Below are 15,072 nucleotides of genomic sequence, written 5' to 3'. Positions count from 1 at the left end.
GTGTGTGTGTTTTTGTGTATATATATATATATATATATATATATATATATATATATATATTATGTCCACTGAAAGTAAGGACAAGGCGTACTAATGGTAGCACTGCATGTCTTGACAGTATATTATGAATATAACTACACATAGGCAGGGCAAGTACAGCTCTTTTGCCTATATTCTTGTAACGCGTCTCTGTTCATGCTCTTATATGAAATCAATAGCCGGTACAGAGAACTAATGAGCTACTGGCCCACGTTGAACTGTGGCGAACAAGAGTAGAGTAGCATGTTTATGGGTGTTAGATTATGCACTTCAAATCCCAATCTAATAGCGTGAATGAACAAACACGGAAGCATCTTCCAACCTCCAATCACTCGATCAAAGAAAAAAAAAATTAATACCAAGTGTATTTTCAATCCAAATTGTCAGATCACTCAAGACTACAAACAGCCCTTGTGTGCGCACTATCTTCTTTATCAAGCACTGCCAAACTGTCACTCAGTGCAAATGGAAACAATGAGGAAATGTGTGCGTGTCAGTGCAAGACCTGTGACTGGCATTATGCAAAGTGGGGGTGGTTTTTACTTAGTTAGTCCATTATTAATTGCCTTGGTTTATCAAATACATTCGACATCCGAACAAATCTCAAATTTCTCGTAAATGGCCACTTATGGCTGTACATTCAAACTCTTCTACCAATATGGCAGGACCACAGAGTTAAGCACCACTTCATAACTTCAATCTGATATCTGACACCACATACTTGACTGAAACATGAGTAGCCTTCATGACAGGTGCTTTGATTTAATACTGGGACAACCAGTCTGTTTTTGGTTTTGAGTTTAAAAAGTACTGTGGGAATAGATCTTCAACTCCTCAGAAATGTGTTTAGGGAACGTAAAAACAAACTGCCCTTACTTGAGTTAGCTGTAAAAGTAGCATCGTGCACTCACATGACACCCTATGAGCCTGTACCAAGTGTCATGTCAGTGAGTGGGCGAATGTGTTTGATAATGGGTGAAAAAGCATGTGGGGTGTGTGTATGTGGCAACAATCACTGTGTTAGTCCTATAGTCAGGCGCTCTGCCCTGAAGGGCATCAGAGCCTGGTACTTCCCAGAGTGGCACTGAAAAAGTGGGAAAGGGCCTTAGAAGCTGACATCTGAACAGGAAGACTCATCCAGACCGCCTGTAACCACACACTTTCAGGCCCAGGTCACAGATCCCCTCCACCACCAGACATCCGTCGCCCAACCTGTCAAAAAGAGCACAGATAAATCTGATAATGCAGTTTAAGAAACTAAGAGCTTTCCACTTTATCACACAAACAAACCACTTTCTTCTGCAACCACCCACCATTGACTCAGAATAGTCAGTTGGCATGGCGATCTGTTTTTCCTCTGAGGGTGAAGTCATTAAGTTGCTGTCTGCACGCCGGTTCTGATTGGTCAGTGAAAGCCACATCTCGTACATCTGCTGCATGTCTCTCACTTAAGAGAGCACAGAGAGATACACAGCTTGTATTAAAACGCATTAATGGATTATGAAAACATCAGTGAATCACACCCACAGAAATGCATAAAAAAATAAAGCTATAAATTATTCAGTTAAAAGAAATGGATTCTCACAGCTGTTGTTTTTCATATAGGTCCACACATCCCGCTCCTCCAAACTGTGTGCAAAAGAACAGTTCCCAATATAGTGGCACTTCTTCTGTTTCATGACATGAACACACATCTGCAAGCACAAACGGATAGTCAAAAAAAAATGCAAAATACGTATGAGCCAAAAATGCGTAGAGATTATGTAACAATACACAATTTCCAATTGATGTGAAAGACATATTTAATGGGTAACAATCATCTGTTAAAAATTCTGTAGCATGTTAAACATCATTTAAACTTTTACAGTTTATTTTGAGCTATGTTTGCTGGCAACCTTTCTGGTTCAAAGCCCTCGAAAAGATCCGTTTACGATCAGTGCTTCATTAAAATTCAGCTAACAATGAACACTCTGCGCTGTGTGTGTGTGGGGGGGTAAAATGTTTCCATTTCCAGAACACTTAACGATGTGGCCTTTTGGTGGTTCATGATACACTCAAGACTGTACATAAATAATGTTAATTGAGAGGCCTGGGCTGAAAATGTCCCGATTTAACAAAACAGATATAGCCGATATCACAATCAGAGATTTTAGTTTTTGCCGTTTCCTATTCAAGCGTGAATAAAAACTTAAAACATTAAATATTACTTGTAGGCTGCTCACCATCCAATAATCTCAAAAGGTTTTGTGTTCTTACTTTTTCATTAAAAAAAAGGTCTCAGCTTTGAAATTGTCCAATTTATCATGAAATTCTGACACACTTTAATGTGACAGATCACTGAGGTCATCGCAGTTCAAGTGGAAACTTGGAAAACGAATGAAGCAATTACCTGTTCCACTTTACTACTAGTTAATGAATATCAGAAGATATGCTTGATTAAAAAAATACAACTTTTTTTTAAATGTCACATGTATTCGCTTGTAACTCGTGAGTCAGCTGAAAAAAAAAAAAAATGTAGCTGAATACATGTACTCTATTATATATAACATATACCTTTGCCTGTTAGTGATGTCTTAATCATTTAATGTACGTCTGAAGAAATCTCTTGTGAAAACTAGACAGCTGTTTAAATGATTATATTTCAGTACAAATTGGAGTAGAAACATGATTGTATCATTATAGAGTTAATAAAAAACTGCCTTATGTTTAATTTAAATGTTTGTTCAGTTTTTTCCAAGAATTGATGATTATATCTACAAATAAACACAGTTCAGATACGTTTTGAAGAAATGTTTAGGTGCTGTTATTCATTTTAACATTGATTTAATATAATAGTAATGAGAAGGTTCCCTGTATAGTTAACAGTATTAGTTATTAGAGACGTTTTACATTTAAAAACTGTCATGTACCTGAAATATTTACAAATCAAATCAATAACTTGTGAATACAAATGAAATTGAGAAATCTATACCGACACCAAACCCTAATAATTACAATAGTATTAAGATATTTGCTAGAAATGTGTATTTAACCTGTCATTTGTCTGAAAAGAATGATACGGAATTGCCATTGATAGATACTTTAGAAAAGAAGTATTTCTGTATGATTAACAATAGTATGGTAATAACATCATTACCATAAATATTACATGGTATGATGTTTAACAGATCGTGAAAACAGCATCGCCGTTCAGTGTCAACGCTAAAACCTGCTTGTCTGAAGAACCTGACAGAACAGTTTCTGTTTACGGTCACAATAATTTAATCAACAAAGGACTGACTTACATCATATTGTTGGGGGTAGGTACGGGAAAAAGGCAGCGGTCGCACTACCACCCACTTTTTCTTCTCAAATGATTTCACTAGCAACACTCTGCGCTCTTTTGTCCAGCTGGAAAGAAGAATAGACAAAGCAGAAAGAAGCATTATACCATAATTACACCAGATACCATTGTTATTGACCTCAGGCAAAGCTGCTGCCTACTGTGTCCATTAAAAGCAGTCTTATTACAACTGTTCCAGTAAACATTAAAGGTACGTACATTTTTAATGAGCACATAATGTGCATCCTGGTGGTAAGATGATGCCTGATTGAATAAGGGAGGCTAACCTGTGCCTGGCTTTGGCAGTGCAGTACTTCAGAGACTTGTCTGGCTCATTGACCTGGCCCTCCCTCCAACACTGTCCACACACAAACTTCATCTTCAGATTCAAGCCGCGCCCTCGACCGCATCCTACAAATCCTCCTCCACCTCCTCCTGTGCTTCCGCCCCCGAAGCCGCCGTCTCCTCCTCCACTGACAACTCCTCCGGAGACCACAGCACTGCTGTTACTGCTGCTCCCGCTGGGCTGGTGGGGCCCGAGCATGGGCTGAAGATGGCAAGTGAAAAAAAAAAGACTTGAATCAACAAAATTTACATAAAATCAAATCTGCTGCAGGAGCAATCAAATAAAAAGACAAGATTCCATCAAAGATGAGCATTTGTTAGACAGCACAGTGTTGTTGTTCGGCCTCACCTTCTGTCTCTGTGCATTCTGTTCCAATCTGTGCCAGTGTCTCTTAGACTCTTGCACCATCTCCTCATGGGTAATACCTGACCCAACACATAAGCACAAACAAAAACCATCAGTTGCTTTCAATTGTCCTCTGTCAAACACAGTAATGAACCAGAGCGCGGGGCAAAAAAAGGCACAAGTGACAGTAATTTCCTTCCTATTTTAATATCATTTAATATCTTAATATGAAACCGGTCTCTTCTGTTCATAAATCCTGCATTTATTTGCTGAAAAATACAATAAAATAGTAACATTGCAACATTATTACTGATTAAAATAACGTATCTATTTTAAAATGTATAATATTTTAAAATGTAATTTACTCCTGTGATAGCAAAGCTGTATTTTAAGCATCCACATTAGGGGTGCGCCGATCCGATATTCAGTATCGGTATCGCTCCGATACTGGCATTTTCTGCTGAATTGGGGTATTGGTCAGACGAGACCGATCCAAATCCGATATAGTGCGTATACTATTGTGTTATCATTAAGCCCCACGAAAGCCACAAAAACATTATAAAGCACCATAAAGGTTTCGTGCACTATATTTCAAGTGTTCTGAAGCTTTTCCATAGTTTAATGTGAGGTATAGGTGAATATTTAAGTCAAGTTCACGTAAACTCTTCTCTCTGCTGCGGCTGTCTGTCATCCTCCATTCAGCATTCAGACTGTGTGTCACGTTCGGTTATGACTAGGGATGCAACGATTATAGATTTTGTTGGTACGATTATTGTCTGAGAAATAATCACGATTTCATGATTATTACGATTATTATGCATTTATTCATTTCACAAAATTATTACTGTATAAAATCACATTGACACTCTTTAGATCATAAAGTGTTATTTATTGCTTTAAAAACAGAAATAACACAGTAACCAATAATACAGCACAAAATAATAATAATAAAGACAAACAAATGTTTATCTCTCCAGTTGGAATTAAAAAGGTGACCTCATGCTCTGTAAGCATCCATGTCAGTATTTCCCTTTTGAAAATAACTAATGACTACAGATCACAAAAGTATTTAGTGTTTTCAGTTTGTACATTCTTTACATTTCTTTTGGACCTGAGGCAGAAAACTGGAAACATGGTGAAAAAAATAATAATCTTTTTGGCTTATGCATAATACTATAAAAGGGATAATATATAACAATGTTAATAAGTATTATTAATATAGGACTATTAACTTTATTTATCCCACAGGGGAAACTATTAATAATCAGGGGAATAAACTAACTATCATTGTAATCAACTGTCATCCATACATATTCATTTTAATCATTTTTATAATAATCCATATGATTTTACATGTGGCCTGAGAAATCATGTCTATTATTTTGGTTTGTGAGATCGGAGATCGCGCACACATGCAAACATTCACGAGAACACAAACTTGTTGTGAACCCTGCCCCGTGACTTTTATTAATAAAATAGCTTAGATACTGAATTGCTACATATTCATCAGCAAGGAGAGGGTAAAATCACTGTTTAAGTAACTAAACTCACGTCTCACATCTCTCTCTCGATCGAATAATTAATTCAACTAGCTAAATGTTATAATTAATTCAAATAAATGTGATCTTACCACACTATTTCATCTGTCTGATCTGAAGTGGGCAGAATACGGAGCTAACGAGCCGTAGCTTCGCGTCAGTCTTGCCTTCACGTCGTGCATTAAAATAGTTTAAAGCCATGTATTCGCTCTTTAGCAGCAGTTTTTACGGCAATATTTAAATAATATATTCTTGGTGTAACCAAAATGGTCCCACACTATCGGCTTCAGTCATTTCTCTGGTGGAAATAAAGGATCGCCGTTTGGTTCCTCTGTCATACTTAATCTAGTGTGTGTAGTAGCCTCCGTGTCTCTGATAAGCACAGCATTTTAAGCTGGTGCACCACTAGTGTAACTTTGTTTTTGTTTTGCGCAAGTTGCAACTGTTCCGTTCTGTGCAACAGAAACACTCTGTGTAGCGGAGCCTTTACGATTAGTTAACCGTGACATTTTAAAGCGCAGTTAATTGTGAAACCGGTTAATCGCTGCATCCCTAGTTATGACAGTCAAGACGATGAAATTCTCTACAAGATGTTTAAATGTTTCTAATGTTATACTTGATCTGTAAATAAAGATAAATGGTTTTGCATAAAAGGAATTTATCTTGCTGGAGATTCGTGCAGTTTCTAAATCGTGTAAATTTCTACTGGATATCTGTTTAGATCACAAGACTGGAGTAGAGAGCACTATGAATTGTTCGTCACGAGCACAGTAACTGAAATTTAAAACTGTTAAAAGAAAAGGCTCAATAAACTAATGCACATATTTAATACAATAGTGACTACACATCAATATCTCTTCACTTTGTGCTTTGAACTTCTCAATGCTGCGCGCTGTGACTCCGTGTTGCTTCAAGCGCGTCATTCTGCGCACAAGCGCTTTGAGCCGCTCTGTATTGGAGCCTTTAGTATCATAATACTTTTGCGCAGTGAAAGATTATTAATAGCCTTTCTTGTTCGTCTTATCTATCATATGTGTTATTTTTTCACTAAAAGTTTAGGATTTTATAAAATGATTGTGCACTCATGATTTTTCTAGAGTAACTTTTGCTACTGAATTATCCATTAACCTAGTTTTTTTGTCATAGATTTTGATTATATTTTTTTGTTTGTTATTTTTTCTTTATAATGAAGCGGTCTATATTTAGTAGATTGTGTGTAACATACAAAAGGGTGACGATCGACCTACACATTGAGGTATAGAAATTCTACACTCATTTAAAAAAAACTGCGCTGGTATCGGATTGATATCGGTATCGGCAGATACTCAGAATTTTTGGTATCGGATTGGTATCGGTTCTGAAAAAGTGGTATCGAGCAGAGCATGTGAGCGAAGCGGAGCGTATTATGGTATGTAACTAGCTCACCTTTTGCTGCACCATGTTTGCGTAGCACATCTTCGTGCTCTCTGTAATCAATATGAATCTGTACTAACTTTAACAGTCTCCCCGCACTCCCTCTCAGTTTCTTCTCCCTGCTCATTCTTAACTTTGATTTTTACTTTACATTTATGTATAAGGCTTGCAACTTCGTTGAAACAATATCCGAACTCCATAACTGCTCTACTATTCTCGATCTCTACAGATTCTCGATCTCGAACAAGCAAATCACCAAACGGCATTCTGGGTTGAGCGAGTGGCGCTGAGCGTATTGAGCGAGCGGAGCGGAATCTTCAGAAAGGCGCTCTGCGCTCTTAAGGAAATATTACCACTCCGCTCCCCGCTCCACTCCGCTCACATGCTCTGGTATCGAGCCAGCCCTAATCCACATAACATTTCTTATTATTGTATTGTATTAAGTTGAAAACTAGGGATGCAACGATACCATTTTTTCAGAACCGATCCCAAAAATTCTGAGTATCGGCCGATTCTGATCCGATCTGATACCAGCGCAGGTTTTTTTAATTTTTTTTAAATCAATGTAGAATTTCTATACTTCTGTGGGCTGACCTGATCATCATTCTTGTGTGTGTTAAACACTATCTGCTAAATATAGACAACTTCATTTTAATGAAAAATAACAAATGAAAAAATATATAATAATAATAATCTATGACAAAAAATACTATTATAAACTAGGTTAGTATATAATTCAGCAGCAAACGTTATTCTAGAAAAATCATGGATGCACAATAATTTTATAAAAACATTAAACTAAACATTTAGTGAAACAACATTATTTAGTGGGCAACAAATAAAAGTTAATAAGTGTAGGACTAAATCTGGTAAAATGTTACACATTGCTCTTTGTATTGTAAAATGCATTAATGAAAAACAAGTATCCTAAATACATGTATAAAATATATACTATAAAATTTAAATATTTTTTTTTTAAATGCATAGCACAGTAATGAAGGCAGCAACATATGATAGATAGAACAGAACAAAAAAAGTCTATTAATAATCTTTCATTGCGCAAAAGTATAATACGAAAGGGTATAGCTCCAATACAGAGCGGCTCAAAGCGCTTATGCGCATCCTGTGCGCAGAATGATGCGCTTGAAGCAAAATAGAGTCACAGCGCGCAGCGCTCCTCATAAAAAAAGGGAAGAGATATTGATGCGTAATATATTATATCTGTGCGATATCTTATTAAGCCTTTTCTTTTAACTGTTTTAAATCTCAGTTATTGTGCACTCTTGAAGAGAGTTTCAACGTTTTGACTGTAGTAACCGAATGTGACACGCAGTTTGAATGCTGAATGGATGATGACAGATAGACACAGCGGGGAGAAGAGTTTACGTGAACTTGACTTAAATATTCACCTGTACCTCACATTAAACTATGGAACGGCTTCAGAACACTTAAAATCTAGTGCACGAAAACTTTATGGTGCTTTAGAATGTTTTTGTGCCTTTCGTGGGGTTTAACAATAACACAGAGTAGTATACGCACTATATCGGATTTGGATCGATCTCGTCTGACCGATACACGATCCGGCAGAAAATGCCAGTATCGAAGCCCATACCGATACTGAGTATCGGATCGATGCATCCCGATTGAAAACAGTTGTGCTGCTTACAGTGTTTCTCGATTGCTTAAACACTATCACCAGGCTTTTGAACTAAAATTTCAAAACCATAACGCCATTTATCAAAAAGCACACCCATTTCCCTAAACTATAAACACTATTCCCCTTTTTGACACATGAATCAGATTTGTTGAACTGTCACTGCAAAACTCTACACACAAATCCCTTCATTTCTCATTGCCTAGACCATGTTGTCATTTAGAAAGCACTAGCATTCAATATTGTTCACTCAAGTCAGCATAGCTTGAGCTCAATTAGCACACAGTTACCCACGTGGAAACACTAAGAGTCAAAATTGCTCACACACCAATCAGAAGCTTCAATAGATAGATAAAAGAGCCCAAGTCAGTTCATTCAGTTTTGGAACAATGGATCCAGAAAGATGTGATTGAAAAGGTCGAGGACACCAGAGAGGAGAAGGAGGAGGAAGAGGAGGAGCAAGAGCAGTAAGGAGTGGAGGAAGTTTGGTGTATTGTACTGTACAGTACATTAAGGAATAAAAAATGTGTGCATATATACACGTGTTCATTATGTGAAAAGTTCCTTGAGGGGGAGAACCACAAGCAACATAACTTATTACTGTTTTTTTTTTTGTATTGTTTTGCATTTATCTCACCAGTGTGTAAGACTATGTTGTAGTGTGTGTGTTTTTGAGGGCTTGTGTGTGATGTCTGAGGCCAAAGTTTGGTTTTTCAGCAAGAGTGAATGGTTTTGAGTGTAGAGTTTCATTTTGACCTGAAAATAGGATGTTTGGGGAATTGGGTGAGATGTTATGGATTTGTGTTTACTGTTTTGAGAATACGAGGCATAGTTTCAAGAAATGCGTTTAAGCAATCGAGAAAAACTGTAATATTTTTGTAAAAACTGATTTTTGAAAAATAGAACATTTTAAAACAACAGCATTTATTAGAAATACTATAAAAGTATTTACTATCACTTTCATTTAATGCATACTGGCTGAGTATTAATTTATTTAAAAAAAAAAATCTTACTGAAAACAAAACTGATGAAATCAATTGTTTTTCAAATGAATCAAAATGTTTCTTAAATGGACTGAACATTCAAAACACAAAAAGCTTAAACATATATACATGAGTTTATGGATTATAAATCAAAACAGCAGATTGAAGTGTGCATACATACAAACATTATTATAGCATGTTTTATGTACCTGTGTCCTGCTGAAGCACCCAACACTTGAGTTCTATGACTGAATGTGCAAAGGAGCAACTGTCCTCTCGCTGGCAGCCATATCGCACCTCATGGCGGCACACGTCAAACTGGCAGAGTGGGTGAAGAGGGCGTACTTTACTGTAGCGCACGTTTGCTGAGCGAACCACATGCACCAGGCACCTGTTAGACAGCATCATAAGACACAAACATATGAGAGGGGATATGATGCGATGGCTGTTTAAGTGCTGCAAAATCATATCAGTGATCCAAGTCTCAATGCGGCAAGGGATAAAAAAAAAGACTCACTTGTTATCATCAAAGGGATGTCGTGCAGTGAGGTTGGAACACACAGCGAGATTCTCCTTGCTTCTCTTGCTAATGATACGAGGCTTACTGTCAAAACATTCCTACAGGAAGCCAGAGGCCAGAATAATCACTTAGACAACATATCAAAGCAAGAATGTAACATATCTAGCTGAGACAGACATTAAATATGAAGGTGCACATTACCTCACAGAGGAACATAAACATGCCCATATGGAGCTGAAGGAGACGGGTGACACTGAGGGCCCGTCGTTCATTGGTGCCCAGAGGGTCAAACAGAAGCTCACGACTTAGAGCTCCCTTCCTCTCTTGTGTCCAAACATCTATCTCCTCTTGGCAATAGGCAAAAGTGCAGTTTTCACCATACTGGCACTCCTGACGCTCTTGTACCTCTGGAAAGAGAGAATGATCAATGAGCTTAATTATTCAATTTTATCATTATGAAATTATAAATTATCATAATATTACATATATGTACATATAATAATTTTTTTAACAAAAAAAATAAAATCTTGATATCTGTTTCCAGCATGAGTAGATTCTAGAGGTGTTAAACGTTGGGCAAACAGCAAATTGATTCGATCCACAATTCACGTTTTTGATTTCCACATTTGGATTTCACAAATTCAGAATAATTAGATTTAATGCTGCTCACAATGAATTCTATTCAATTATAGATTTGATTCTAAATTTTTAGTGCATTCGTAAGATTATGTAAATGCTTCTCCTAATGAGTCTTTAGTTAAAAAACTACTTAATTATTACAGTTTAAAGTAAACACTGAACACATGTACATACAGGCTATTTGGATATATATCAAAGAGTGCAATGTGCTGATAAAATATTTTAGAGCTGAACAAACCTAGGAAAACATTCCATATTTCCTTTAAATATTTTCTTTCCATGAGTTTTCTGGTACTGAATGTGCCATTTTTAAATTCCCTATTACTTTCCAGGTTTTTCCCTATATCCTAAGACCCCTCAATGTCTTCTGCTCTCCCATATAAACAATTATACCACTAAAACAACAGTATTTTATCTTACAGAAAATAGCAATATGATTTTTATAATACGAAATCATTTAATTTTTTTAGCAGCAGTGGCCACGCAATGAACTGGTAGCTTTCATCAACGGGTTGTGAGCATTTGGTTGTAAGACCACAGCACTACTGTGAGAGAGCCGTCATTTGCTCATATGACTGTGAGTAACAGGCCTTAGGAAAGATCACACAAAAAGTGATCAGAAAGCTACTCAGAAAACGTGTCAATGAGAGTTACTGATGGAACGGAAAGCGAGCACAATCCAGTGAAAGGCGATAAAAGTGTGCGGCACGTGTCTGCGAGGGAGAGCTGTCAGGATGTGAATCATGCCACAATCATGTGTATGCAAGTAATTTAATGTGTATATATTTTAAAATATTGAACTGAATCACAATTCATTTGATTTTTAATATTTTAAAATGATTATTGGCCGAAACAATGCAAGATTCAAAAATTAATGTTTCAAGATCAATGCATATGCATCAGCAAGCGAGTCGTTAGATCACTAGCCGACTTTAACACTGGCCACACCCATTTTAGAATAATGTACATCCCAAACATCTATTCAGTACATAATTTCCACAATTCTTCAATAAACACTGAGCCATACCTTTGCAGAGAACAAAGGCCCCAAGGAAGTTATTACGAGCAGGACGGGGTCGCACCCTCTTCCAGGTGGGGTCATCTGAGGATTTGAGGCGACAGAGCAGCACATCTCTCTTACAGCGATGCGCTGCATCAGGTTGATAATGGTAGTCCATCACCCGTGGCCCTTATACAGAAAAAGAATTCACTTCTTTCAGACAGATACAACATGTTTAGGAATAGTTCTTATTTTTCATATCACACAGTTAAGAGGTACAATACCTATGCGACTGTAGCAAGCATTGCAGGCCTGTCTGAACTCATGTGTGGCAGCCAGAGGGTTTCGTGACAGCAGAGAAAGATTGGTACCAACTGGTCCATTCTGCTGGAAGCAAGAACAATTCTTTGAGTAGGTGATAGATAGCAAACCATTTTTTAAAACATTTAAAGTTGCATACAAAGAAGACATATTGAGTAAGACTGAGCAGTTTACAAGTACAGAACAGTTTAAACTCACTGCATTGGAGGCATTATGATTCCGCAAACTGGGGATGAAACTGTGAGACATTCGTCCACCTAAGATTAATAAAAAAAGTAAAATGAATGTAATAAAAAAGACTTGATTTATCAATATTGAACTATTGTAATGTCAAGATTTTTTATATATTATTTAGATAAAGGTATGAAGTCAGTAAAGTTGTATTGCTTTTCTAAGTAGTCTCTCATGCTCACCTAGGCTGCATTTATTTAATCAAGATACAGTAAAACAGTTATATTGTAAAATATTATTACAATGTAAAAACTGTTTTCTATATGAATATATTTTCAAATGAAATTTCCTCCTATAATAGCAACCACAGATTTTTGTTTTAGTATATTTTACTCCATTCTTCAGTGTCACATGACCCTTCAGAAATCATTCTATTAATTTCTAATTCTTACCCATGTTGAATACAGATGTGGTGCTTAATATTTTTGTGGAAACTGAAATTATTTTTGTAGCATTTTAAATGTGATCAATTTAATGCTTCCTTGCTAAATAAAATAACTAATTTCTTTCCAAAACACCAAACGTTTGAATGGCAGTGTGTATCACATTTCAAGTTAAAACACTCACCAGGAAGTGTGTACTCAGAAAGGGAATCCAGTCCTCCTGTGATTAGTGATCCAGACCCCCCCTTCCCAGCAGCGTCTCCAGCTCCAGAGCTAAAGGAGCCGAGGGAGTCCGTCGTCTGGGAAGAGGCTTCGCTTTGACCTAGAACTGAGGAGGACTCCAGTGGGGGGAGCGGACTGACAGCAGAGTTGAAATATTGAGTCGTGAGCTGAGCGGAGGATGCTGGGAGACCTGGAGAGTACGGAGGCCTCAAACCCACAGCAGTGTTTGGTAGGTTAGTGGGAATGGCCCCTTGAACTGGGTTCTGATGGATAGATAAGAAAGTCAGTACTTTTACATTGATCAATCCAGTATTGAGCAACTATGTCCCACTGTTCCTCCCTACAGCTCTCTATTTCACTCACCACGCTGACCTCAGCTCCTTTGGGAATACTTTCCAGCAAGGTGTCCAGACATGAGGTGTCCTCATTCATCACACATTCACCCATGTGTTCAGATACAGGCACAGAGTACGGCACCCGCCCCGATGGCTCCTGACTTGGGCTTTCTGGCATATCTTGGGGCACAACTGGGCTCAGTGACGGCATCTGTGGGTCATCACTTACTGGGATTGGTGTAGCCAGAGGAGCAGGGATGCACTGGGCACTTGTTAAATCTGTGGGATAAAGATGAGAACACTGAACCACCCAATTCATTTTTGCTTAATGAATATCCATAAATGTACTCATATTTTAATTAGATTTTTAAATACTGGTGTATGTATATTTGAAGTTCATTTGCAAAAACCGATAAACGGCACTTTAAAAAAAAAATGGAGCTGATTGCCGTGCATTATTCTCCACATATAGCGCGATCTGAACCCTAAACACGTTTTGTCAAAAAAGCCGGCTTTGTCCACTTTCAAGGCATCGCGAGTTCACGTTTTACTGCAGAATCCGACAAGTGCCCTTGTTGTTTTTGAACAGAAGCCGAGAAGTCCATTTAGGCGATTCAGCACGCTGTATTCAGGTCAAGGTGACAAGGCTACTTTCACTTTGAAAAGACGTGCTAGCTGAGAGGAGTTTTGTCAAAGCTGATTAAAAGTGATCGAGGATGGATAATTTGGACGAACTTGATGAACCTGTGATATCTTCTTCAGCGCGAAAAAGGAAAATAAAAGCTGAAACGTTTTCACGGAACCTGGTGAGGGAAAAGCTCCGTGTATTGCGTGTAATCACATCCATACAGTTTATGATCACAACAACAACGTTTGTCAGGCATCTACATTGTCATCTGAGGAGATTACAAAGATTAAACAAGTGTTTTTTTTAACTCTAAAACATGAAATGTGGAGTTATCTGCTTTTGCCAAAAAAACGACTGTTGGAGTTATCTGCTTTTGCTATAAAACAAACTTTTAATATGTAAAAAAAAACATACATACATTTAGTACATTACCTGTATTTGTTTAAGTTACTTATTCAGAACACCCAAATGCAGTTTGATTGATATGACTTGGAATGCGCAATAAAAAAAACGTGATTTCTGAAAAAAAACAAAAAAAAAAGTTATCGGTTTTTGAAAATGAACTCTTCATTTATATAACATACCCAAGCGGCAACCTTCCGGTCGCTCTCGTGAAACCAACACGGAAGTGACTACAACTGCAATTCATCGACTGGTCGCTAGAGGCTGGCTCCAAAAGGGAGTCAGTCCCATAGACGCCCCATGTTAAAATGCCCAACTTTACAGCAGAAAAAAAATGTGTTTACAGCCTAGTACAAAAAGTGGTTTTGGTCCATATAGCTAATTTTGCCCTTCATGACAACTGTGAGGGGGTGAATTTTTTTTATAACTCATCCGTTTAAATTAGGGATGCACAGATACCACTTTTTCCAGTACTCGCCTGATACGATACTTTTATTTTTGGTACTTGCCGATACCGAGTACCGATACCTTTAGTTCCAGAACTAAATGTACAGTACTAAAGTACTGGGACGATTTTGCGCGAACTATTTCCCAGTACCATTTTAAAGGGTTGCATTCGCACGGACAGTTTACGTAAGCCGGTCGACAGACAGTGACGTCATTTGTGCGCGGCGTTCAACAACGGAAACAAAGAACAACGTTAACAACAGGAGGATGGAGGACGCTGTGATCGGAGCTGTGTTTTTGTTGT

General features: G+C 37.6%; 1 protein-coding gene across 5 annotated transcripts in view; it reads right to left on the bottom strand.

Annotated features, from left to right (window-relative positions):
* Positions 1 to 291: 291 nt before the first annotated feature.
* The window catches only part of zc3h7bb (zinc finger CCCH-type containing 7Bb), a 22,202-nt gene continuing 7,421 nt past the window's right edge, over positions 292 to 15,072 (bottom strand). For 3 of the 5 annotated variants that reach the window (XM_016488304.1, XM_016488305.1, XM_016488302.1), the window contains exons 9-22: positions 13,320 to 13,570; positions 12,919 to 13,219; positions 12,319 to 12,377; positions 12,084 to 12,186; positions 11,827 to 11,988; positions 10,362 to 10,567; positions 10,158 to 10,258; positions 9,850 to 10,031; positions 4,056 to 4,132; positions 3,649 to 3,908; positions 3,324 to 3,429; positions 1,625 to 1,733; positions 1,353 to 1,486; positions 292 to 1,251 (exon numbers count right to left, since the gene is read on the bottom strand). In XM_016488304.1, coding sequence (XP_016343790.1) covers positions 1,213 to 1,251; positions 1,353 to 1,486; positions 1,625 to 1,733; positions 3,324 to 3,429; positions 3,649 to 3,908; positions 4,056 to 4,132; positions 9,850 to 10,031; positions 10,158 to 10,258; positions 10,362 to 10,567; positions 11,827 to 11,988; positions 12,084 to 12,186; positions 12,319 to 12,377; positions 12,919 to 13,219; positions 13,320 to 13,570 — 2,090 coding nt within the window. In that variant the 3' untranslated portion in view covers positions 292 to 1,212. The remainder of the gene's footprint in view (positions 1,252 to 1,352; positions 1,487 to 1,624; positions 1,734 to 3,323; positions 3,430 to 3,648; positions 3,909 to 4,055; positions 4,133 to 9,849; positions 10,032 to 10,157; positions 10,259 to 10,361; positions 10,568 to 11,826; positions 11,989 to 12,083; positions 12,187 to 12,318; positions 12,378 to 12,918; positions 13,220 to 13,319; positions 13,571 to 15,072) is intronic. The other 2 variants (XM_016488303.1, XM_016488306.1) reach the window with 2 other exon arrangements.

This window comes from Sinocyclocheilus anshuiensis, unplaced genomic scaffold, assembly GCF_001515605.1.
Source record: "Sinocyclocheilus anshuiensis isolate Anshui unplaced genomic scaffold, SAMN03320099.WGS_v1.1 scaffold1877, whole genome shotgun sequence".
NCBI lineage: Eukaryota > Metazoa > Chordata > Actinopteri > Cypriniformes > Cyprinidae > Sinocyclocheilus > Sinocyclocheilus anshuiensis.
Note: the sequence above shows the minus strand (reverse complement) of the source record. Positions and strands in the feature narration are given on the sequence as shown.